Raw genomic sequence first — 26410 nt, 5'->3', positions numbered from 1 at the left:
GGTCTGGTATGCTACCTCAGTCCATCACCAAGGAGCTGGAATCCCTCATTTGTGCCTTCCTTTAAAAGGTTATGACACTACTAGATTCCTCCACCCCGTCAGTTGAGCTTCAGCCTACCTACCCAAAGAAGAGGGGGGCTAGGTTTGCGTAGAATTAAAGTGGTCAACAGTGTTGGTATTCTCAAGTTGGTCTGAAAAAAAATATTTGTGTGGATTGAATTTACTCTGGGTTGCTTCTTAATGAATTTATTTGACTGTCACTCTACTCTTGACGACTCTTGGGTGTAGAGAAACATCTTGAAGTTCCGCCCCTTTCTTATGGGCCGCTACATCATTCATTGATGATTTTGCCTCTACTTGCCCTTGTCTTGACCATTGGCACCCGAGGGGTGTTCTCTCTTAGTCGGATCCTGAGCCATTTATTGTATAGGCTTTAGCAAGGATTGATTTGTTGTAAATATTCTTCGTTAATGGTGATTGGGCTCCTCTGCCCTCTATATCCCCCCCCCCCCCCGGTTGCAATCTGGAACACTCTTCCTTCTATCCCCAAAAGGGACATTGCTTCTAGAGATATTGTTGTTTGGTCTTGTTCCTATTCTGGCCTCTTTAGTTCCAAGTCGGCATGGGACCTCATCAATACTTGTGGCCCTTTCTCTCCTTGGCACAAGTTAGTTTGGTTTAAGGATCAAATCCACTGAGACATTGCTTCACTATTTGGTAGGCCTACTTTATCTGCCTCCCTACATAGTCCTTCCTCATTCACAGACAAATCCCTACCTCCCCATCCTGTTGCCTTTGCTGGAGTGCTATTGAGAATGTCGATCATCTCTTCTTTACTTATCCTTTCTCCTCTTCAGTATGGAAAGCGCTCATAGTGAAATGTTGGCCTTCGAGTTGGAGGATTTTGGCTTTTCTAAGGGAATGGATTTGGGTGGTCATTACTCTTGCCGGGATGACTATGCATGATGTTATGGCAAGCTCGCCTTATATGCCACCATCTATTATATTTGGATGGAGTGCATTCTCAAAAAGAATTGCGGAGTTGTGTGATGATTACATAGTTTTCAATGGGGAGTTGTGTGTTCGATTTGTTACTTTCGTGCTTAGCGGGGCTGTCAAGAATTCGTTATCTCATTCCTCCTTTCATTAAAGTAGATTGGGTGATGGATTGTCTTTGTGGTGGACATAATGCATGTAGGACACTTTGGCGTGGCCGATCTATATGGTACCTTATGTGGATAGCCAGTACGTTATTATAGTCTGTTGTCATTAGCCTGTGGCTGATTTGTAGTGGTGCGTTAGGTTGATGGCCGTCACTTGTATAATTAGTCATAACTCGTCAATCTTTTTGTATGGATCCTTGTGCTCGTCCTTGCTTGGAATCTCCATGTAGTTGGGATAAGGTTTTGGATGATGTTGTAATCTGAAAAAATTGACTCTAAACTCTAGATCTTTCCAATAGATTTGGGACTATAGCTTTTGATCCGTAGTAAGGTCCATGGTTCAAGAACTCGGTCGAAACCTACAAAATTTCGCAGGTTTCAACCGTATCCCAAGGGTCGAAACGATATGTCCTGTGACTTTAGGTTTCGACCATGTTTCGACAAAATTTCTCATGTTTCGACTGAAACATGGGAAATTTTGACCAAATCAATTGGTTCGACTTGAACCAGGTCCTATATAAGTTAGTTTGAAAAGAAACTCAGGCCTTCTTTAGCAGAATTCAACCTTCTCTCCTTAGTTTTTTCTCCTAGGAGTGGGAAACTTGGGGAAACAGTGGAGATTTTCATTTTTTGCCTAACAAAGTTGAATCTAAGGGTGGTTCTAGCTTCATCTACATAAGAAAGACACCTTGGACCGAAAAAGTAAGTCCCAACTTCCCCAAAAATCATTTTTTTTTTTATAGAATATACTTATAAATAGAGTAGAATTATGTAAATTTTTATGTTACTTAGGAGGACACAATCTACACATTCACGGTGGCCGAATTTTTTTTGCATGTTAATATATATATTTTATTTTATTTTATTTTTTTATTTTTTAAAATGCATTTATTTATAACATATTTCAGTCAAGAAGTTAGCGTAATGATTACCGAGCCTTTAGTTCACCACACAGATAAGACTTTATGTGTTTTTTTTATGAAACTAATGATGTGAATGTATTAGAAATGTTTAAAATAGGATGTGCACAAAAAATCAGACAAAAAAAAAAAAAAAAAAACACTGTTTGGGGGTCGAAACCTAAGTTTCTACTACACTAGGAAAAATTCCCCCGGTATCCTCGAAATTTCCCAGGTTTCGATCGAAATTTCGGTCTCCCCAGGGGTCGAAACTTGGTCAAAACCCGATATCGTGAACCTTGGTAAGGTCTCCTTTAACCACTCCAAATGTGTTGACACCACAAACCCCATCTGCGTATTGGGGTGGTTCTTTGTTGCTTTGTCTGTTTCTTGTATTTCTCGTATTGTTATTCTTGTCTCCTAATCTCTGGGGCTCCTTGTATCTTTCTCTCCTTTTGGTAATGAATAACTTATTCACCTAAGAAAAAAAAAATTAGATTAGGATACTTATTAGGTAGAAAGTGTTTCTGTTTTGAGTATATTTACTTTATTCAGTTTGTGAGTGATCTGGAGTCCAAAATATGACTGGAATTAGGAATTTAATGGGCTATATATATATATATATATATATAAGCATCCCTATCAATTAAGCATGAATTGAGTGTTGAGTTTCTTAAGAGTTTTGTAGTTGTTAAGGTTTGCATACGAGATTGGTAAACCAGATCTGATTTCTTCCTACTTCTTTTAATCCATTCTTATCAAAAAGAAGTTTCCCCTACATTTTCTCCTTAGTCTTAGTTTTTCTGCTACTATTGATCTTTAATTCTCTTCCTTATCCTTCCATTGATTTGTTGATTTCTTCCATAATACCTCCCATGGTTTAAACTATCGGTATGTATCGTACTGTATCGGTGTCGGTCGGCATTGATACACCAATGCGATACATGTATTTAAAAAAAAATTTATGCATCGAGGAGTATCAAAGTGTATCGTACCGTATTGTACGATACTTATCGATGCGTACCAATACTCGATACGTACAATTGAGCCCTGACCAATTAAATTACATGCGTATACAAACCGTATCAAACCAATACTCGTCGATACTCATCGATACACAACCAATATTTATCGATACTCACAGATACGAAATTGCTACATATCTACAATATCCATTTCACTTTCAAAACAGAGTTGCTCTTCTTGTTGGCAATACTTAATTTTCCAAAATTTGAAGCATGACTGCACTTACCCAACAGATTTCGCAATCTTGATTTACCATTCTTTCATATCCTCCTTGTCATGAATTATGGCGTCCTCATGTTGGTCATCTCCTCCAATTTATATTTGCAAAGGCCTTGTAGCCAGGTAAGTGTTTGAATTCTCCATTCCATTTAATTCTTAATTTCTATAAGAATCATCACAACAACTAGTGACATCATTTCCATTTAATGTTGTTTGTCCTTGCAACAAGCCAAGTGTGTTGATCCTTCCGCAAAATTGAACATTGTATCTCATGTCGTGATTGCCCAAGTTGTTGCCATCCCTTTTGCAATGTTCTAGTAATATTTTTTTATAAAAAGTTGGATGGAAAGATCAAACAATTAAGTTTGTTTTATTTATTTTTTGCTATGTTTGAGTAGATTTAGGTAAAACAAACTAAAACATTGCATCAAACATGAATTATTACATCAATTTGTTCATAGATTTTAAAATTTCTTCAAAAGTCGACAATAGACTATTATTACATGTAAGAAACCTTATCCTTTTGATCATTTTAAATTTGTCACTTAGTATGTTGTTCTCCATTTTAGTGTTTATGCATGATACATATTATATATAACTTTTTTTTCTTACTGTTTTGTATGCAAAAAGTGTATAAATCCTGTCCATTTATGTGCGCTTCTTTAGTGTATCTCCGATACGTATCTTAAATTTAGCAGACCGATACCGATACTTTAATCCTTGGTACATCCTATCATTATGTGGTTTCTTCTATTATACTTGTTTGTTGCTACTATTGCTTTGCTGAACTGAATATCGGTGATACCGGATCTGATCATCAATTTATGCAGTGTACTCTCAGTTATTACTTGTGGCTTGAAATTTAAGCTTCGTGGATATCTGGTTTTTAATATCAATAGTGATTCATAGGACTGTTGAACTTTTGATCTCAACCAGAATTCGATCCTGGACTATTGGAAGTTTTTTAGACCCCATATTCCGTATAGAATATTGAACTGCATTTCCAACAGCTCAATTTCTACAAAAAAAGTTTAAAAAAAATTGAAGTATTTCTTAGCCACATTGCTAAGTCGGATTGGACTGAAAATTAACCATTGATTAGATGGTGATACCGACGACATATACAATTAGTTTTAGTTCTAATTGAACTGTACATGACCTTTCAGAGCTGATGTGGTGGAATGGCTTCTGATTGTACCTCTTAACGGTCAGGCTAAGTCTTATTTATTATTTTCAAATGGTTTTTTATTCCTTTTCTTCCATGGATGCCAATGCAGGTTCGCATAGTTTCTGTTCAAGCGCTTGCTACCATGGCTATCAGGTCTGGTGAGCCTTTTAGACTACAGATCTATGAATTCTTGCATGCGTTAGCGCAGGGTGGGGTACAATCTCAATTTTCAGAAATGCATCTTAGTAATGGAGAAGATCAGGGGGCCAGTGGTACCGGCCTTGGATCCTTAATTAGTCCCATGTTAAAGGTTCTTGATGAAATGTACAAAGCACAAGATGATCTGATCAAGTAAGAGATACGATACTTCTTTACATGGAAGATATTTAATTTCAATCTGATAGTATAGCCCTGCAATGTTATCAATATCTGATATTCAGGGAAATACGGAATCACGATAATGCAAAAAAGGAGTGGACAGATGATGAGCTTAAGAAACTTTACGAGACCCACGAGAAGCTGCTTGATCTGGTTTCCTTGTTTTGTTATGTTCCAAGAGCAAAATATCTACCCATAGGGCCTATAAGGTATGTTTTCTTGAAATTGCATGAATTCCTCATTGATGAGATATTGTGACTATATCCACCTTTTCTTTTGATGAATAGATGCATCTCCTAATTAAAAAAATAAAAATAATATATATATATATATATATATAATATCCCAATCAGTAGATAAACCTAAAAGTTTATCTTAAATTAGAAAACTTGATAACAACCTTGTTTATTCCTCCTCCATTTAACCATTTAGTTATTTGAGTCTTCAATATCTATAAACTGTCTGAAGATAATGCTTTTTGGCAAGTTGTGTAAGTTATGTTTGGTACAAAATTGCATTGGATTCATTTGTTTTCTTGCCCCTCCATTTTTTTCTCTTCTTTTATTCATAATGGAAGTTCTTTTTCATTGTTCCTTACCCCCCCCCCTCCTCTTCCACACAAGGAAGAAGATTAATTCTATACATTTTCCTTGCATATGTAAATTGCTTTCAACATAGAGAAATCTCATTAAGTTCTTGGTAAACTTTGATGTTCTAGAGCTTATGGATAAAGACATTGAATGTCTTACACATGGTCCTATAAGAGTTACATACGGAGTGATGGTTTTCTGGTGATTGAACTCATCTATTTATTTCCTTATGCTAATGATTGTACTCTGTTGCAATTTGAAGAAGATAGTCTTAGTGCAACTATTTGAACTATTTCCATTTCTCTTGGACTTACTATATCTACTTGAATAGTTGAATTATTTATGCTTCTCTTGGATTTAGTTGCTTCTTCTGATGGTTACTTTCTAAAGTTTCTCGTAAACACACTGCATGCATTGTTGTAATTAATGTAAAAGGATATTATTGGGGAGAGTTAACCACTCAACATAGATTGGTGGTCCTGGATATGTGTTTCAGTGCGCAGAAGTAAAATGAGGGAACCTATGTACCCTAAGATAAGGTGGTGGAGATTAAAAGGAGATTCCTTAGGTACATATACTAATAGCGTGGTTAATGGGATTTTGAGGGAGACACCAATGCGATGTGGAAAGAGATGATGATTTATATAAAGAGGATTGCCAATAGGGAAAGCAAAGGGATGTTGTCAGGCGCCTAGGGAGACTTGGTGGTGGGATGATGAGGTACAGCCAGCCATTAAGACCAAGAAAGCTAGTTTTAAGACATGCCAAAGGACTAAAGAGACAGCAGATAAAAAGAGGTATAATGATGCCAAAAATGAGCTAATAAAAACATTGTGGTGATAGATAGTTCGAAGAAATATGAGGACCTATATATTAATCTAAGCACAAAAAGAAGGGGAAAAAGCTATATATAAGATAACTAAAATGACAGAAAGGAAGAGTAAAGATTTCCACCTTGTGTGATGTATCAAAAGTATTGATGGACTGATAGTCCAAATGTCAATGTAACTAGGCCTAAACCCTTAGACCAAACCCCTGAACCGGACATCCTAAACCAACCCAGTCCCAACTCTTCACTTACGACCAACCATTTTGGGCCCCCATCCTCTCCCCAAGCCTAGAATCCATCTATCCATTCTTCGACCCTTACCCATCACCTTAAGGACTCAAATCTGGATCATGCTTTGTGCAAAACCATTCCATCTTCTTTGCCCGATAGACCCTCTTTGTCTGGAAATTCCAATCTAGGTGTGCCGCCCACTAAAGCTAAGTGCAAACTTGCGGCCAAGTCCTCCTTGCGCCAAGGCTCCGATCTCTCTTGATCCCAGCCTCCCAACAGTGCTCCCTGGGCATATCAAAGAAGAAGCAAGTCTCGGCCTTCCGCCGATCCTACTGGTTCTGCCTCCTGGGACCATTTGCAGCCGTCTCCCTAGAGTAACTGATGTCTCAAGGTTTTGTTTGGAGCACCAGGGGCCACAATTGCCCTCCTAAACATGCAGTTGTGCGCCTTCTTATTAAAGATCTCAGGTCCTCCTTTTATTGCCTCTTGGAAACCCACATGTCAAAGATCCCAACCTATCCAAAATCACTTATGCCATCGCCCCTGGCTGGTCATTTCTGTCCAACGATACCTCCCACCCCAATGGCTGCATTTGCTTTCTGTGAGACAACACTAAACTCAGTGTCACCCCTATATACTCCTTTTCCCAATATCTTCACCTTTCCATCTCTCTGACATTACCTGTAGCTCCAAATTCTGCCTCACTTCTGTTTATGCTTCCAACAGAATAGCAGACCGTGACATTCTCTGGAATGACCTTAGACTGATTGCCAACCAAATTGACTCCCAGCCATGGGGAATGTGTGGTGACTTTAATGTGATCATATTCATACATGAGAAGTAGGGAGGGGACCCACTAGACATGGCTTCTGTTGAGGTGATGCGGATCCGGGTTCCAAGAAATTGAAATCGGATCGCTCATGGGCCCACAATTAACAAATAATTTAATTTAAACAAACCAGTTGCAGTAATGTAATTTAAGGCACAACTTAAAAACCCCCTTTTGAGTGAAATAGCTGAATGGGGACAGATCTGGAATTAATCCCAAAGAAAACTCAGTTCTGGAATTAATTTGGTGTTTCTAATAATGAGTGGCAGAATTGTAATTATAAGTCACCAAGCTAGTAAATGGCAAACAAGGAATAACGTGTGATGAGGGAGGGGTATTCTGGAATTAGAAATAAAGATAGGGACTATAGAAGATAATGGAAGAAGAGAGGGGCAGTATTGGAAACAGCCAATTAAAAGGGAAAAATCTCACTTTTTGAAGGTTGTCTTCAACCTTCAGCAACGAACAGAACCAGTGGACATTGGGACGACCTCAGATTGAGAGAGCTTCTTCAGTAGGCCTCAGTTTGGCCTGAAACTTCCAGCGAAGGGTCGCAGCATCAGGTCTTCCATAAATCCAGCACCAAAATATCTCGATGGCCCAGATCTGATGTGTTTGAGTCTGCAACTGGATCTAACAATGGAAAAACTCAGATCTCAGTGTGGGTTTGATTTATCACCACAAAACCTAAGTTTTGGAAGGGCTTCTCTTGGGTTTGTGTCGCCTACTGGTAGGGAACTCTCTACCAAAGTCTTAGCCTAAATAGCTTAAAGGAGAAGGAGATCGATCCTCTAAACTAGGGCTGCAACTATCGTGGAGAACAGGGTAAGGAAAATACCAGAAAGTAATAGAGAGGAAATAGGAGAAGGGAAAAAGAAGAGATTAAAAGATTTCAGAGAGGAAGGAAGAGGGATCGGCAGTCATGGATTCAAACCCAAATTCTACAACTTCATTCAATTATTCAAAACTCTAAAACTGAAATTTCTCCATCGATTACATGTCCAATATAAAGAAAAAAGTAAAAAAATTAATGACAACTAACTTAAAATGGAAACTAATCTAAAATTAGAAATTAACTAATTTCAAAGAAATTGTTTCTAAAACAAAAGAAAATCAAATCAAAAGAATTTTTTTTTCCTAAGTCCATCGTGCAACTGCATCAACTCTCCTGGTCTTAAAAAAACTAGACTTTGTCGAGTTAGGTCGTGCTTCCAAGATTCCCTTATAGCTTGTTGATGAGGTGGCACATATCTCGAAGCAGAAGATGGGAACACAACACCAAAAGGAGGGAGAGTAGGCTAACGTGCCACTGGAGTAGGAGTCAATTGACGACGTGGCATGTCTGATAATGCGTGTGGCCTCATTAAGTACATACGACCTCCTTGCTTCACCTTGATGGTGTTTCGGGCGCCATCATAGAGAATGCCTGCATGTCGCTGCCAAGGTCTCCCTAGAAGAATGTCGTAGTGTGCCAGTGGGGTGACCAAGCAGGTTACATGCATAGTTTTTAAGGCGGTAAGGCGACGGAGGCGTTTGAGGGTCTTTCGGAGCGCCTTAGCGATAAGGCAGGCATAAAGCGTCGCCTTATTGACTAAAGCGTTCTTGTGTAATTTTTTTATAAAACAAATTTATTTGGCTCAAATCCTAGTTGAATCCTATTACTCATATGCTAAATAAATATTAAAGGTTCATATTCATACCAATGTAAGATATTCATCAAGAAAAAAAATCAATAAAGTGAATAAACTAAGTTCATCTTCATCAATCATCAATCATCAATCATCAATCATCAATCATCATAGCATATTAACATATAATATAAATACACAATTATAACGCAAAATTATAAAAATAAAGAAAAGAAGATAAAAAAAATACAAGTATTTATTATACTTACCTCTATGATGCCAAAATGAGTGCCTAAGCCCTAAGATCATCCACTATATTTTTACTCCTGTCAATGAAGAATGAAACTCACCGCTGTCGGAGTAGACTCACTGCTGCCGGAGCAAAATGGTTGCCTAGATATTTGGTTCTTCCTTGTTCCTTGATTCCTTCTCAAAGCCCTTTCTTAAAACCCTTGACAAAATCCAAATTCTGTTTGTGAATCGTGTTTATGTTTTGTTTGTTTTGGTTATTTTTGGTGGAGTAAAGTTAATCCCATACATCTCAAGTGTTAATAAAATCATACACCTACCAATAAAAAAATCTATATTTGGAATCTTCATCAAGTAATTTTAAAATATGTTTTAAAAAAAAAAAACCCATAAAGCGCCACTTCACGTAAGGCGGAGCATTGCCTTATTATCTCTAGACCGCATCAGCGCCAAGGCGCTAGTAAGGCGTCGCCTTAGCAGCGCCATAAAAACTATGGTTACATGGTACTGTAATGGCCCAAATTGTAAGTGTACTCGAACATGAATCTTCTTGAAGCTGCTTCTATGGAAGGTTGTGTGCTCGAACAAACTCAGTAGATATAAAATTTGCTTCTACCCCAGTATCAACAACTGCATGAACATCAGTAGGGTCGGAGCCATGCAGGAGAGTACCCTTCTATCTGAATAGAGGGGCCTTATCAACTAGTCTCTTCGAAAATGATGAAAGGCTAGCTGAATGAGCTTTTACATCCTCATCTTCATCATCGACAATATCATCGTCCTTCAGGGGATAAGGATATAAATGAGATTCATCTTTACTCCTCTGTCGGCTGCTTCTCTGCTACGGTCACAGAACGAGTTCTGTTGGGACACTTGTTGGAATAGTGACCCTTCTCACCACAACTATGGCATATGATATTCTTCACCCCAACGCTATCCTTGTTGAACTTTGACCTTTTCTCTTCAACTCTGCGAATTTCAGGCTTCTTTTTCTCCATACGTGGTGGAGGTCTATAAAATGAAGAAGTCTTAAGCATACCCTTCCAATAAATGGACTTCTCTTCAGCTGTTTTGGCATGAGCCACTACCACATCAACAGACCTGAAATCAGTGTTAGCCAACTCAAGTCGAATCGCAGTACTTAACCCACTGATGTATCGCATCATCCGTTGCTGGTCTGTTTCCTGAAGTTGACACCTTGAAGACAACTTGTGGAACTCAAGGGTGTAGGAATCCACATCCTTGTTACCTTGTTGCGAGTTAAGCAATTTATGGAACATTACCTTTTCATAATTAAAAGGAACATATTTTTCAGTTAGGATCTGCTTCATGTCCTTCCAATTGGTAACAGGTCCAAGTCTTCTGACAAACCTTGCATGCAGTACATCATCCCACCATGAACATGCATACCCAATAAACTTGGTGAGGATGAGTTCACACTTCTTCACGTCTGGAAGAGACTTATATGCAAAAATCCTCTCAACTTTGGTAAGCTAGTCAAGAAATTCCTCGTCCCTTTTCACCACTGAACTTTGGAACCTCAACTTTGATGCCATAATCTCTGTCAAAAAATTTCCGGGTAACATCTTGGGGAACAACTGGATCACGTTGCACTTGGTGAGATGTATCTTCAATCCGTAAGGCATTAAACTGAGGAGGTGGTGTAGATGGTCCTTCATTGACTCGTGTTTCAGACTTTTGCATAAAGGCAAGAATCTTAGCGAGGGCACCTTGAGTATCGTCCATGAACTTGTCATGTTTGGCCTCATTCTTCTCAATCCTAGCATTAGTTTTCTGTTGGTTTTCAAGTACCTCATGATACAATTTGTTCAACTCAGCATTGGTAACGTTACCTGTCATGGTTAGAGAAGTGCAGGAAATTTGCTCTGATGCCACTTGATGCGGATCCGGGTTCTAAGAGATTGAAATTGGATCGCTTATGGGCCTACAATTAACAAATAATTCAATTTAAACAAACTAGTGGCAATAATGTAATTTAAGGCACAACTTAAAAAACCCCCTTTTGAGTGAAATAGCTGAATGGGAACAGATCTGGAATTAATCCCAAAGAAAACATAGTTCTGGAATTAATTTGGTGTTTCTAATAATGAGTGGCAGAATTGTAATTATAAGTCACCAAGCTAGTAAATGGCAAACAAGGAATAACGTGTGATGTGGGAGGGGTATTCTGGAATTAGAAATAAAGATAGGGACTATAGAAGATAATGGAAGAAGAGAGGGGCAGTATTGGAAATAGCCAATTTAAAAGGGAAAAATCTCACTTTTGAAGGTTGTCTTCAACCTTCAGCAACGAACAGAACCAGCGGACATTGGGACGACCTCAGATTGAGAGAGCTTCTTCAGTAGGCCTCAGTTTGGCCTGAAACTTCTAGCGAAGGGTCGCAGCATCAGGTCTTCCATAAATCCAGCACCAGAAAATCTCGATGGCCTAGATCTGATGTGTTTGAGTCTGCAACTGGATCTGACAATGGAAAAACTCAGATCTCGGTGTGGGTTTGATTTATCACAACAAAACCCAAGTTTTAGAAGGGCTTCTCTTGGGTTTGTGTTGCCTACTGGTAGGGAACTCTCTACCAAAGTCTCAGCCTAAATAGCTTAAAGGAGAAGGAGATCGATCCTCTAAACTAGGGCTGCAACTATCGTGAACAGGGTAAGGATAAAACCAGAAAATAATAGAGAGGAAATAGGAGAAGGGAAAAAGAAGAGATTAAAAGATTTCAGAGTGGGAGGAAGAGGGATCGGCAGTCATGGATTCAAGCCCAAATTCTTCAACTTCATTCAATTATTCAAAACTCTAAAACTGAAATTATTCAACTTCATTCAATTATTCAATTATTCAAAACTCTAAAACTGAAATTTCTCCATCGATTATATGTCCAATATAAAGAAAAAAATAAAAAAATTAATGGCAACTAACTTAAAATGGAAACTAATCTAAAATTAGAAACTAACTAATATCAAAGAAATTGTTTCTAAAACAAAAGAAAATCAAATCAAAAGATTTTTTTTTTCCTAAGTCCATCGTGCAACTGCATCATGAGGCTTTTAATACCTGCATTGAAGACATTGCTGTTAAAGACCTTAGATGGTCTGGGAATGGAATATACTTGGAATAACAAAAGATCGGGCCAAACCTGCAATGCTTGTAAATTGGACATAATGCTTATTAGTGAAGCATGGCTCACTGCCTTTCCTTCCTCTCATGCCTCCTTTAAAGCCTCTACCACCTCAGACCATAGCCCCATCTCCCTCCTTATTCAACCCTATACCTCTTTCTACCCCAAACCCTTCAAATTCTATGACATGTGGATCGCTTACCCTGACTTTCCGAACATTGTAAAGGAAGCTTGGTTAAAACCTGTCCATGCCTACTCCACCCCTCTTTTAGCCCTGGCCAAAAAGCTAAGGAATGTCAAAATTGCCCTTAGAGAATGGAATACTAACTCCTTCGGGAATATTTCTTCTCAAGTTATTGATTGCAGGAATAAGCTCACTTCCATTCAAATTCATTTGCAGTCTAATCCCCTTAATTCCTCTCTGGCTGATGAAGAGAAGGTGGAGGCAACCCACCTCTCCACCCTTCTTGCCCAAGAGAAGAGTTTCATGAGACAAAAATCCAGGATTAATTGGCTGGAGCTTGGTGACTCTAACATTGCCTACTTTCACAGATCAGTAAAGGCCAGGAGCAACTTTAACTCTACCACCATGCTGACCAACTCTGATGGTACCCAAGTCCACAAAGTGGATGAGATCAAATATGTGGCTGTTGACTATTACAAGAACCTGTTCGTGAAGGATCCAACTCCTTCCCTCATTCCGGATGGTCTCCTAAACAAGTTCATTCCAACCAACATGTCTTCTTCTCTTATGGCCATCCCCACTGATGATGATATTATTATTGTCATCTTCTCTCATAAGGCAAGCAAAGCCCTAGGTCTCGATGGGTTTAGCATGGGATTCTTCTCGTCCTCTTGGGAGCTCATAAAAGAGGACATGATCATAGCAATCAGAAGCTTCTTCTTCTTCAACCCCAGCCAAATCAAAGGGATTAATCACACTTTCTTTGTCTCATTCCAAAGAAAGGGGGAGCCAATGATATGAAAGATTTCAGACCAATCTGTCTCTGCAACCTTCTCTATAAGTTCATTGCAAAAATCTTGGCAAATAGAATCAAGCTTGTGGTTGACTCTCTTGTTAGCAATAATCAATCGGCCTTTATCCCTGGCAGAAGTATTGGAGATAACATCCTCCTCTACCCTGAAATAGTTGGAGGGTTTGATAGAAAATTCCATTCCCCTGCAGCTCTCATGAAGATAGAGATCCACAAGGCCTTTGACTCTTTGAGATGGGATTACATTGTCTTAATCTTACAAAGCATGGGATTCCCTCCAGGTTTCATCAATTGGATCTACAACTGCATTGCCTCCCCTCACTTCTCAGTCTTGGTGAATGGCAGTCCGGCTGGTTACTTCCCTCCTTCTGTGGGTATAAGACATGGCTGCCCCTCTCCTTGTACATATTTTGCCTTGCCATGGAAGTCCTTTCTAGAAGTTTACAAGTGGCAACTGACCAGAATCACATATCAGCCATCCCCAAGTGTAAGGCTAGTAACCTCACTCATATTGCCTTTGTTGATGACTTGATGATCTTCTCCAGAGCAGATCCTTCTTTAATGGATAGCATCATGTTATGTTTGTCTTAGTTTGCCACTATGTCAGGTCTCCACATTAACCCTGCAAAATCCCTCATCTTCTTATCAGGTATCTCTAACACTGCCAAAGCTTCCCTCCTTGAGCTATCTGGCTTCTGCTTAGGGACCCTTTCGGTGAAATACCTTGGCCTCCCTTTCATTCCAAATATGCTCTCTACCCATCACTGCACTCCTATGCTTGATCTCATAAAAAAGCGGATTCAACTTTGGAAAGGAAAGCTCTTATCCTATATGGGTCGTCTAAAGCTCATCAGATCTGTCCTCCAAGCTTCTTATATTTACTATTCAGGTATCTATGGGCTGCCGGTTTCCATTTCATCCAAGTTGGAATCCATTTTTGCCTCCTTGTGGAAAGGTAAAGAATGTTCCATATTTCTTCGGCCCATCAGTTGGGCTGCTATTTGCCTTCCCAAAGCCGAAGGGGGCTTGGCTTGAGAAGGATCAAGGATGTCAACTTGGCAAGTATAATCAAGTTGGCTTGGAAAATCATATCCAAGAACAGTACATGGGTATACTCAAACCCCCTCAGATCCGATTCCTTTTGGATTGTTAAGGTCCCCGTGGATGCTTCATGGGTTTGGCGTAAGATCATGGCTATCTGGCCCTCCGTCTCATCAGTCATCTCCTCTCAAATTGGCAATAGGGAAGACACCTACCTTTGGCTTGACCCTTGGCACCCCAAAGGAATTTTATACCACACTAATATATACATCTCGGGCTTACCCAAGCTTGCTCGTGTGGCTGATATTTTATCCTCTGGCAATTGGTCCCCTCCGGTCCAAAGTTCTCTCTTTGCTGACATTTAGAACTCTGTGTCGATCATTCCAGGCTCCCACCCGCAAAGGCAAGATACTATTCACTAGATGCCTTCCCCCTCGAAGCTCTTCTCAACTAAGGCAGCTTGGGAGTTTGTCAGGACTCGGGGCCAGGCCTCTCCATGGCATAGACTTATATGGTTCCCTCATCACATCCCCCGCCAGAGTGACACCCTTAATCTGATGTCAACCATAAATAAATAAGGTGGCAGAGGATGTTTTATGAATAATTAAAGTGGAGAGGGGGTGTCCGAAGTGCTATGTGACTGACATAGTATTCCCTTTAAAGCTTAAGGGAAAATTATGTAGGACTGTTGTTTGACTGGTTATGATTTATGGGGCGTAATGTAGGCAGTAGGATTTAGGAAGTGTCTTATAGAAAAGCTGTGTATCAGAGAAGAGGATGTTAAGATAGATGTGCGGAAAAATGAAGAAGGTTAAAGTAAGGAATGAACATATTAGAGTTGATTTGGGAGTTGTCCAGTTTGATGACAAGCTCCAAGAAAGTCGTTTAAGGTAGTATGACCATGTCCAATGGAGGCTTAGGAATGCCCTAGTAAGGAGGAGTGATTTGATTCCGATTGAAAGAGCTGAAAAAGGAAAGAAAATCCAAAGGAGAAGTTGTGAGGAATGACGCGCAGTGTCTAGGTCTTGTCCCAAGTATGACCTTAGATAGAGCCGATTGGAGGGCAAGGATCCATGTAGCCAACCCCATTTAGCTGAGATTTTCTTGACTTTTTGGTGGTGCTGGGCTTCTTTTCTTTTAATTTCTTACCTTCTCTTCTACTTTCATTTCCCCTTTTTATTTTTGCACAGATCTATGTAGCAACCCAGTTAAGTTAGGATAAGGCTGAGTTTATTTGTTGCTATGGTGAATTGTATTTTTTCAAAATTAATTCTTGTCTATGATACAATCTTTGTTAGAGTTCATGTAGAAGCTTTTTATTTTTCATCTTTTGCCTCCCTATTTGCTTTTATGTTAATGTGTGGGTATTGATTTGAATTTGCGTATCATTGAAAAATTAGTAAATACAAGAGAGAGAAATTGATTCTCTCCCCAAGCAGTCCATTCACTTTACTTTCTTCCTTCTTCTTTTTGTCTTCCTCTCATCTATTCTTCCTGCATCTTACTCCCTTTTATTATTTTGACCTTGGTATTAGAGCTGGTTTGAGGGTTGACCGGCAATTTGTCTCTCCATAGAGCCTCTGTTTTGTAGAACCCTATAAGAGTTGAGGGATCCAATAGAGGTTGCTCCATGTGAGAAGATTTGTTTACGTTGTTCACCCATCAACTATAGAACATTTGAGAAGGTGATAATCGGAGTTGCAATAACTATAGAAGCATAAAACTAATGTATATACTATGAAATTATGGGAGAAGGTGATTGAAGCCTGGTTGAGAAGAGAGACTCGTATCTCTAAGAATCAATTTGGTTTTATGCCAAATAGATCCACAAAAAGCTATTTACATGCTATGGAGACTCATGGAAAGATATAAAGCCAGCAAGAAAGGTCTCCATATGGTCTTTGTTGATCTTGGAAAGCCTATGCAAAGTCCCAAAAGATTTAATCTAGCGTGTTCTACTGAAGAGAGGGGTCTCAAGTAAATATCTGGATATATTTAAATGATGCAGATTAATCACCAAAATAGGCTTGTTTTATTACGAATAAGCCTAGGGTTGGGTTCCAGATATTTTGGGCCTTTGATCCTATATATTTTGAGTGTAATAGACCACTTTTATGGGTCTAAAAGAGGGGCTCTAAGGATGCATACGGGATTCACTGATTTGTTTCTTTTTTCATTAGTTTCCTTTTTAGATGGGGTTATTTAGTTTCTAATTTTAGTATCTAATTAGTTTCTAATTTTAGTACCTGATTAGTTTCTAATTTTTTATTTCCTAGTTTCTATTTTTAGTTTTAGTAACTAGAGATCTTATGTTTATGTAGTTTCCTATTTCAGGTTTTGGAAACTAAAGGTAGTTTCTATGTCTTATAATCACCCCATCATTATTATAAATAAAGGGGGGGCTCTCATATTACGGCCCACAATTTTTATGAATGAAAAAAGCAATGTTGCTGTTTGCTCTTATGAGTGTGCTTTGTGTGTGATCAAAGTGAAGGACTGGTGTTTGATCTAGTGACTCTTCATGGCGTGAAGTCCAAGAGGTCTCCCCTATCTATTTCTCTCATATCTTCTAGGGTATACAAGGTTAGTTACAAGGTCTATTACTGCCCTACGGTTTCTGGTATTTAGACCAATTCTTTTGCTTACAGTTCTGTCCAATGATAGGGATTCCTGTGAATTCAGGCCTATCCCACGGTTAACTTTGGCTGAGATTTTAACCTAAGGTTCTACCCATACAAAGGGGAACTCGATCCAGAGTTGAGGCCCTTTTAACCTCAGGTTGCTGAGTTATCAAAGATCTCCCTATTTTGGCCAATTCTGTTTCTACCCAGAATTCTGAGTCAATCGGTACTGTGTGTTGCTGCTTGGTTGTTGACCTTATGTTTCATTGATTTGGTCTATTTAAGTGATGATTTCAGCCCTCTATCTTCTGCTGTTATTCAGTTACAGAATTGTTAAATTTTTGAAGTCGATTTTTTGATCCCTGACTTATTATCAGTTTTGTTATTGTTCTGTGATTGAAATTGTTGAGTGATCGATTGGTTGTTCTTTGATTAAAAGTTCCTGCAGTTGAGACTTGGTTAGACTCCTATCCTAGTCTACATTATTAAAGATATATATGAGGGCATGGTGACTAGTGGTGAGATCTATGGATGATCAAGACAATGAACTCCCAATTACGATTAGGTTACATCAGGGATCAGCCTTAAGCCCTTATTTGATTGCATTTATCATAGATGATTTAACCAAGAGCATCCAAAACAAGGTCCCGTGCATAGTTGTCAAGGAGGTTTTTATGGGGCCTAGGAAACTGTAGCATTATTACACCGCATGTTGCCTTATGTTTTGGCACTTATTTAGTCCATGCTTTTCATATTTGTTATTTCATTTATTTAAGACATTATTTATAAATTAGTAAATACCCCCTATTTGAATCCAATAAAAATAGTTTAAAAATCAAATTCCAAAGGATGAAAAGTTAATCCCCCAATCCAGGAACAAAAACTTGATTTTTGGTTGTAGGGGGCTATTTTCAACTTTCAAATGCTGGGGTTTTTCTCTAATCTGAAAATTTTTATAAATCTATAATGGTAAAACGTTTGTTAAAAATCAAAAGTCTGGTAAAATAATCTTTTGTTTTGATTTCCATAAATTATTTTTATTCAGGAGATTTTAACAATATTCATGCACTTTAAATTAAGTTTTACCGGAACATAAATTTGTCATTACAACTCAAATTTAAGTAATCTTAGACTTATTGGAAAGCTGGTTTTGTGTTATACCCAATACAAAAAGCCTCATGTTAAAATAAATCATTTGACCAGTCAAACTAATTATAGAATAAGAGCGTTTCTCTAAATGTGATTTTTGATGATTGATGTGGCTTAATGATGATTTCTTATGGCTTGATGTGGCTTAATGTTGATTTTTTTTTTATACAAGGTATATGTAGCATATTAAATAATGTTGGAAAAAAGGGAAATAAAAAATAACACTTGGCTGCCTTAGGCACCTTGTTCGCCTTAATGCGGGCAACTTGTCTCCTAAGAGCTTAGGCAGCCCTCCAACGCCTTGGTTCGTCTCATTGTCGTGACAACTATGGTCCCATGGTGTATGCACTTTGCTAATGTGATGTGGATTCGGTTTCCAAAATCGGAATCGGATCGCTTATGGGCCCACAAAAGAGAAATTACTTCAACCTCAAACAAATCAGAGGCAATCTTGTAATTTTAGAAGCATTCATTCACATCACTTGTAAAATAACAAGCAGAGGGGACAAACTGAATTAGAAAATTAGACGAAGAGGGGTTTTCTGGAGTTATAAAAGAAAAGGGGAGTAATAGATCGCAACTAGATAACATAGGGGCTTAGTTGTGATAACAGAACTCACCCTTTTAAAGCAATAGAACCACCTTCTTCCTCTCGATAAGGTACCAGCGGTAACCCAAAAATTGTTGGGTATCGATTTTCGGCCACAACTTTACAGCTCGAGTCAAGGCTTCAGATAACAAGGCGCAGCAGCAAATCTCTCTTACTCCAGCACCAGCAAACCTCGGCAGACCAAGATCAGGGGTGCTTCAAAACCTGCAACAAGACTTGGTGATGGCCTGTAGAACCAGCAGTGAACCCTGACTCGATTCTCACAGTAAAGACTACATTGGGAGTCAAGCTTCCAGGGTTTAACTCGCTTGGAGAACAGCTTCCTTCGACCTAATCCAAGAGGCAAAAAGAGATCTGTCGGAGGAGTTCCAGCATGCCCTCTCTTGATTTCTGAAATCATCCCCGAACAGAGAAGATGAGCAGTACCCAGTGATGAGGTCGTGAACAGCAAACAGGCGATGAGGGAAGAAGAGAATAGTGAGATTAAGTGGAAGCAAGGAAGAAGAAGATAAAGAGGGGAAAATCATAGGACGAGAGGAGCATGCATGGGAGCCAAGGGGTTTCACCCAATGACTCTTGACTCAATTCTAAAATCCAAATCTGTCTTCTCCACCATGTTACATGGCTATATAAAAGAAAATCAAAGCATAACAATGGTAACTAATTAATATAGAAACTAGGATAAATTAGCAACTGAAATAAAATCTCCTAACTAACTTGACGGAGACCCTACTCTACAAATAAAGTAACAAATAAATAATCTTATTACTAAATTAACCCCAAGTCTTCCCACACCCAGTTGCATCACAATGATATGTTTTGGTGGACGAGACAAAAGCAAGGATTAATACTAAGTTGGAGCTATGAAGATCAATCTTGGAAACAAGTGGTTTTAAGATTAGTAAATCAAAGACGGAGTATATTAAGTGTAACTTTAGTCACACTATGATGGATAACGATATGGTGAAAATCGAAGAGAAAGATATACCGGAAAGTAACTATTAGATATCTGGGGTCAACCATAAAAAAAGAAGGTGACATAGACGATGATGTTTTACAGAGAATTGAAAGTGGGATTGATGAAATGGGGAGTTGTGTTCAGAGTGTTGTGTGACCGATGTATCCCTTTAAAGCTTAAGGGAATATTCTATAAGATTCTTGTGCGACCAGCTATGATGTATTATTTGGCGGAATGTTGAGCAATTAAGAAGTGTCATATAGAGAAGATATTTCTATCAAAGATGAGGATGTCAAGATGGATGTGTGGAAAAACTAAAGATAAAGTAAGGAATAAACATATTAAAGCTGATTTGGGAGTTGCCATGATCAATGACTAGCCCCGAGAAAGTCGTTTGAGGTGGTATGGCCATGTCTAGGGGAGGCTTGCGGATGCCCTAATAAGGAGGAGTGATCTGATTCTAATTGAAGGACCTAAAAGAGCTAGAGGCAGGCCTAAATGACCATAGGAGAAATATTGAGTAATGACATGCTTTGTCTAGATCTTGTCTCCAGGATGACCTCAGATAGAACCGATTGGAGGGAAAGGATCCATGTGGCCGTCCCTATTTGGTTGATATTTTTCGAGTATGCATGTGAAGAGCACTATTACCCTTACTAGAAAAAAATTATGTATCATACTAAAAGGGCAGAAAAGTAAGGCTACAAATTATTTGACACCTTGAGGGGTGTCAAAGAAAATCCCATATATATATATATATATATAAATGGTATATTTCATTTAGTTTATACGGTTAGCAATGGGTCAGTTTGCATTCATCTTCAAAGTTAACTGCTGAGCATTCTACCTGAACCCAACCTGCCAATTAATTGAGAAAACCAACCTCTAATCGCGGGAAAGAATTGTTTGGTTTGGGTTATGTACAACAGGTCCTTTAGTAAAATGTCAGGGTGGTTGGATTAGACTAGGTTCCGTCAAGTCCAGAGCTGAGTACTGAACCCAAACCTGACCATTTATCATGTGCCAGTTGAAAGTAACAGCCTGGACCGCGAATATCTACACTGGGGTTGTTGGGTTAAGAATTTCCACACTAGGTTTCTGGATTCCCTGGAGGTGTTACAGGGGATGAGCACAGCAAGGAAACCTGGTTGACAATTTTGGATTGCTGGTATTCAGGTTGAATTGAATGGTCGAGGTATAAGGGGAGAATATGGGATGCATTCAATGTCAACAAGAGTTGAAAGAATTGATGAATGGACAAGATGTGCCAAGTTTACAGTTTGCTTCTATGGAGGTGTTTTTTCGTGTTGCACCAACAAACTCAGGACTCGTGCTTTCAATAAACAGCGAGTCTGGTTGTATAGAGTACTCCCTTATTCAGCTTTGATTGAGTAAGAATAAAGGCGGTAATTATGCAATCTGAAAATCCAGATTATCGATCTCAGTTGCCGGCAGGCCAAATGGTTGTATCTTCTGATCGAATTTAGATCAATAGGAGGGGAGGAAGGAGAGATGGTTGATCTGCTTGTGGGGAAGAAGATAAGGGAGAGGAGAGAATTGGGGTGGGGGTGGGGTGGGCGTGGGGTGGTGGGGGGGGGGGAAGAGAGCTCTCACACACTACTTTTCAAAACAGAATTTTAATCCATTGAATTAATTTGATAGGGAATGGCTTTACAATCATTAAATAAGAATAAAAAACCAGAGTTGTAGTCAATCTAAACTTCCCAAAGGAATAATCCAAAAACAATAAAATAAGACTTTGAGAAAGAATAAAATACTCCCTAAATCCTAACTTATGGCCAGATTGGGCCCCACTTATAGTGATAGCTATCTATAACAATTTTCAATAAAACAAGCTTCTAACTAATAATTAATTGACCCTACATAATCTTATCCATATACTTAAATCCGTGTACAGGAAAAAGACCCCAAATATGGGCTTATAAAAGAGGCCTGTTACATCAAAAAAGGCTGTTGTTACCCAGTGCACAAAGGCTTCCCGCACTTAAGCAGGGTTCTGGGAGGGTATATAGGTAGACAGCCTTACCGCTTTATGGAAAGGCTGGTTCCCAGGACTCGAACCCGCACCACTGCACAAGCGGAAAGAGCCCTTTGCATTGCTCCAAGCAGGCCTGTTACATCAATAAACTCAAAAATAAGAAGCCGAAGGCCTATAGAACTTATCCATGGCTCAAATAAATTCGACCTTTTTCTCCCTGCTATTCTTTAGAGAATGCCCTACACGCTTACAAAATCCGCACTGCTCCAAATCATCTTCAGACACCACGTGCTTCTTAAACCAGAATGGTTCATTAGATCCAATGTGAAGATGTTCAACATGAATCTCCTCTAACCTTGCCGCATCAATCTCTTCTGGCTGAAGTTTACTTGGATTGGCCTCAGTACATCCTGATCCAGATTGGGTGATCCAGACAAGTATCAGCGAATCCTTAAGATCTTGTTTAGAATTAGCTCAGTTAGGTGAAAGGAATTTCAGCGACATTTTCAGTTCTCCTGTTAAGAAGCCATTTTTACTTTGAAATTGCTTTTCTCACTTCATTTATGCGACTTTTCTGTTTCCCTCATAAGTTTTCTTAGCTTCAATGTCATTGTTTTTCTGTGACATACGCTGTATACAATAATACAATCTAGACTTTCGTAGATTGATTTTCTAATCCCACATGGTAATGTTCTAAATTCCTCTGACAGTGCAAAACTCATAGACATCTATCGGACGCGTCACAATATAAGTGCATCAAGTGGTCTCAATGATCCTGCGGTTGCTACTGGGATTTCTGACCTTGTATATGAATCAAAGACAAAACCTACTGAACCAGATGCACTTGATGATGACCTAGTAAATGCATGGGCTGCAAACCTAGGCGATGATAGTTTGCTGGGAAACAATGCACTGGCAATGAACCGGGTAAGAAATCTAATCATTTAGTATATAGATTTTGTACAATTCTGTTGTTCATACTAGTTGTTCTTTTGAATTATGTACTGGAGAACATGATGTTAAACTTGTGTCTTTAAATCTAAGAATAGTCATAAGAGCATGTGTGCTGTTCCACTAGATCCTCCTTTTAATGGTTACCATGAAGAGCGCCCCGTTTGGATCATTTTGATGATTCAAGTTAGAATTTATGTATTTCTCTTCTTTTTTGGTTGGGTTTGACAAAAAGGTGTTGGGGGTGGGGGGGCACCATCCATGATATTTCCTTTTACCCTCTAAGGAGGCTGTAGGGTTATCCAGTAGGTGGCTTTTTTAACCTGGGTATCTTCTAAGTGCAGGAAACTCAATAGCCATCTCCTCACTTTTTTCACTAACTTTCTCAATGAAATTCTTTATTTCATTGAATTGGTAAATATGGGTACTTGAAATTATCATCTAGATCATTTCAACAATTCCAGTTACCCTTTTTTTCTTTAAATTTTAAGAACCAGTAAAAAATGCTTTCTTGTTACATCTGCTTCCCTATTTATTTCTCTGTAACATGTAGGATCTAATTTTTTACTTTTCTTACTGCAATAAATATGAGATTTTTGCATCATTTATGGTTTTCCTATTTTGTCATACAGAATTCTGACAAGCAGTTTGTTCTTTCTCCACTTCATTGTAGGTTAACGAATTTCTAGCTGGTGCGGGACCTGATGCCCCAGATGTTGAGGAAGAGAACATTACCTCCAGACAATCAGTTGGTTATGATGATATGTGGGCAAAGACGCTTCTGGAAACTTCTGATGCTGAGGTATGTGTGCCCTGCCAATGTTATATTAGGTGCTGGATACCACAGAAAGTAACATAATTCAAATGTATAATTGCCTCTAGCAAGTGATTGGAGAGAATTAAATCATGTGTGTATCATTTCCCTTAATTTTGCAGGAAGATGAAGCAAGGTCATCTGGATCATCTTCTCCTGGGTCAGCAAGATCTGTTGAGACTTCCATATCATCTCACTTTGGTGGCATGAGCTACCCTTCCTTGTTTGGTTCACGACCTGCCTATGGGGGTTCACATTCATCGGTATTTGACTGTGTGCACTACGAAATTGCACTTTTTACAACTTTCAGACCTAGTTGATTGTATTATGGTTGAGCCGAAATTCTACACTGAGCTGTCTGTAGTCCATAATCAATCCCTCCTATTCACATCTAGATTCTAGCATGACTTATTGACCTTCAACGTAGCAGTTTTCTGGTTTTTTATTTTTTTTAATTGTAATCCACTATTTTTCTAGTATTTTTCTGGTATTATTTACAATGATAATAGTAGCATTATAGAGGGCGGACCTAGGTGCAGGGGTAAGGTTGCTCCATTGTGACCAAGTGATCACGAGTTCTAGTCAAGAAACGGCCTCTCCTCAAAGCGGGGGTATGGCTGCATATATTATGACCCTCCCAGACTCCACAGTAGAGGGGAGCCTCATGCACTATGTATGCCCCTTACAGTGGGATAAGCCAAATTTTGTTGCATTGCTAAATTATGCTGGAAAGGTGATACTGTAATTCCTTCATTTCAGATTTATCTCGGTCTATTGTTACTTTAATGATATATCACTTTGATAATAAATATTCTTCAGGTCAAACAGTAAAATGTAAGAACTTCCAAGATAAATCAAGATAAAAGATTGGGAAAAACTAGAGCTAATGCTGTTACTTTCTCATGCCAAACATTGCTGTAATCTAATTCTCTTTGGACTGTCAAAAGTTCAGAATGATTAATGTTATATACTTGTACTGATATATCACTTTCATTCCATTACAATATACGAAGTGTAAAGTTATAAGCTATGGTTATAAGTATGTTTACCAATATGGTATTTTACATGTACACCTGTTTACTTTCTGATTCTTAGAACTGCTACCCCTTTGTTTATGGCACTATGATTGCATTCTTGTGGTAGAACAAACTGGTAATAGCCTCCTTACTTGCATTGGCATTATTGGACTTTTATCATATGGTTCATCAGGTTTAAAAGAGATATTGTGCTTATTACTTCAAATGACTATAACAGGAGAGGTCTCCGACGCCATCTGCAAGCAGATTTAGGAGCCCTTCCATTGGCGCTTCTTCGTCAATGTTTGAGAGTCATGGTTCTCCGGTTAGGGATTTTATTCTTTCTGTATCCAGCTAATTTTTTATATCCTAGTTTGATTAGAACCTCTGGAGTCCTAATTATTAAAGCCTGTTCAGGTAAGAGAAGATCCTCCATCATACACAGCATCTGTTATGCAGAGATATGAGTCATTTGAGAACCCTATGGCCAGCTATGGGATGCAGGGTTTTGAATCTCAAGAAGAGGAACCAGCTTCTGAAAACCCGCAGTTTGGAAAGGCACTCTATGATTTCACTGCTGGTGGTGATGATGAGGCAAGTTAACTCTATTTCATCCACGGGGGGCAGGGGGGTTTCTTTTAGATTAGCTATAGTTTGTGGGCCAAGAAGGAACTTTTTCCAACATTTTCAAATTCTTTGCCAGTTTCAGTTTGTTACCATAATTTTCTCTTCACAATTAGTGGCTACCTAGGGATCTTTGTGCTAGAAGCATTTGTGCATACACAGTTGGATACAATTAACACTTGATGTGGTCCATGCTGCAAGTTTCACACCCCACCCCACCCCACCCCACCCCACCCCACCCCACCCCAACGTATAATTCGACTGAATGGTTTAAATTAGGCTTAGATATGATTGGCTTGGTTTCTTTCCTTTGCAGCTAAACCTGACAGCAGGAGAGGAGGTTGAAATTGAGGATGAGGTGGATGGTTGGTACTATGTGAGTATAGAAATGGAAAAAAAGAAAGAACGCCATTTGATCAATTTGTCAAGATGTCTAACTTGGAATAAGCATGTCTGATGCATTGGCATTTTGCATATTGCAGGTAAAGAAGAAACGTCCTGGAAGGGATGGAAAAATGGCTGGTTTGGTTCCCGTCCTCTATGTTAGTCAATCTTGATGTGGTTGACTTTCCCGATCATAGTTTGATCCTCTGCTTTCCTATACTACATTTTCTGGCCAATGTTTATAGTCTTCATGTTTATTTCTTCCTCATTCTTCTTAGAGCTGTCTTCTTTTCCTGGGTGTGACTTTTCTTCATCAGTTAGCTGAACTGTTTAGTGTTTGAGCATATCAAATTCCCTCCTATCTTATTTTTCTGTTCTTCCCTTCTTCCATTTCTCTTTCATTTTCAGGAATACCATCTTTCATATTCTTGGGTTCTTTGTAGAATTAGGTAGAGCTTGATTTTTTTTTATGCGATTGCATCTGTGTACGATATTCTTAGTTTCCACTTGTGTATTCCGTCTATTTTTACTAAATTTTGATTTGCGAACAAGGAAAATGAATAGCCACAATTATTCCCCAATATTTTTTTGAGTAAGCAGACAGTAGTAGCCTGATGTTTTCCTAGTGCGGACAATATAATTGTTGTATTCTTTACTGTTTCAATTAATGTATATGTGTTCATATTTTCCTGTCGTTTCCTATGGTATGGCCAAAACTGATCTTTAGATGGGTTCGTGCTTCAGTTTTTAGCATAGGACAGGTGCTTTCTTTTTCAGCATTATCTTATGTTCCTATTTCTTGGCAAATACTAGACCAGGTGGATTAATCACCAAGGTGGCAATGAAGGCATTTACTCCAATTGAATATATTCTTAGGTTCAATTTGTTTTGGATTTGAAAAT

The 26410-nt window shown here is 38.8% G+C and overlaps 1 protein-coding gene across 1 annotated transcript in view; it reads left to right on the top strand.

The window, feature by feature from the left end:
* LOC122088137 overlaps positions 1 to 26202 on the top strand; it is an 84376-nt gene extending 58174 nt beyond the window's left edge. Inside the window, exons 18-26 of the mRNA XM_042657298.1 lie at positions 4585 to 4826; positions 4916 to 5062; positions 22430 to 22646; positions 23344 to 23472; positions 23607 to 23747; positions 24739 to 24825; positions 24918 to 25094; positions 25441 to 25500; positions 25607 to 26202. Coding sequence (XP_042513232.1) covers positions 4585 to 4826; positions 4916 to 5062; positions 22430 to 22646; positions 23344 to 23472; positions 23607 to 23747; positions 24739 to 24825; positions 24918 to 25094; positions 25441 to 25500; positions 25607 to 25681 — 1275 coding nt within the window. The 3' untranslated portion in view covers positions 25682 to 26202. The remainder of the gene's footprint in view (positions 1 to 4584; positions 4827 to 4915; positions 5063 to 22429; positions 22647 to 23343; positions 23473 to 23606; positions 23748 to 24738; positions 24826 to 24917; positions 25095 to 25440; positions 25501 to 25606) is intronic.
* Positions 26203 to 26410: the final 208 nt, after the last annotated feature.

The sequence above is a fragment of the Macadamia integrifolia genome, chromosome 9 (genome assembly GCF_013358625.1).
Source record: "Macadamia integrifolia cultivar HAES 741 chromosome 9, SCU_Mint_v3, whole genome shotgun sequence".
Lineage (NCBI taxonomy): Eukaryota > Viridiplantae > Streptophyta > Magnoliopsida > Proteales > Proteaceae > Macadamia > Macadamia integrifolia.
This window is presented reverse-complemented; position numbering and strand designations above follow the sequence as displayed.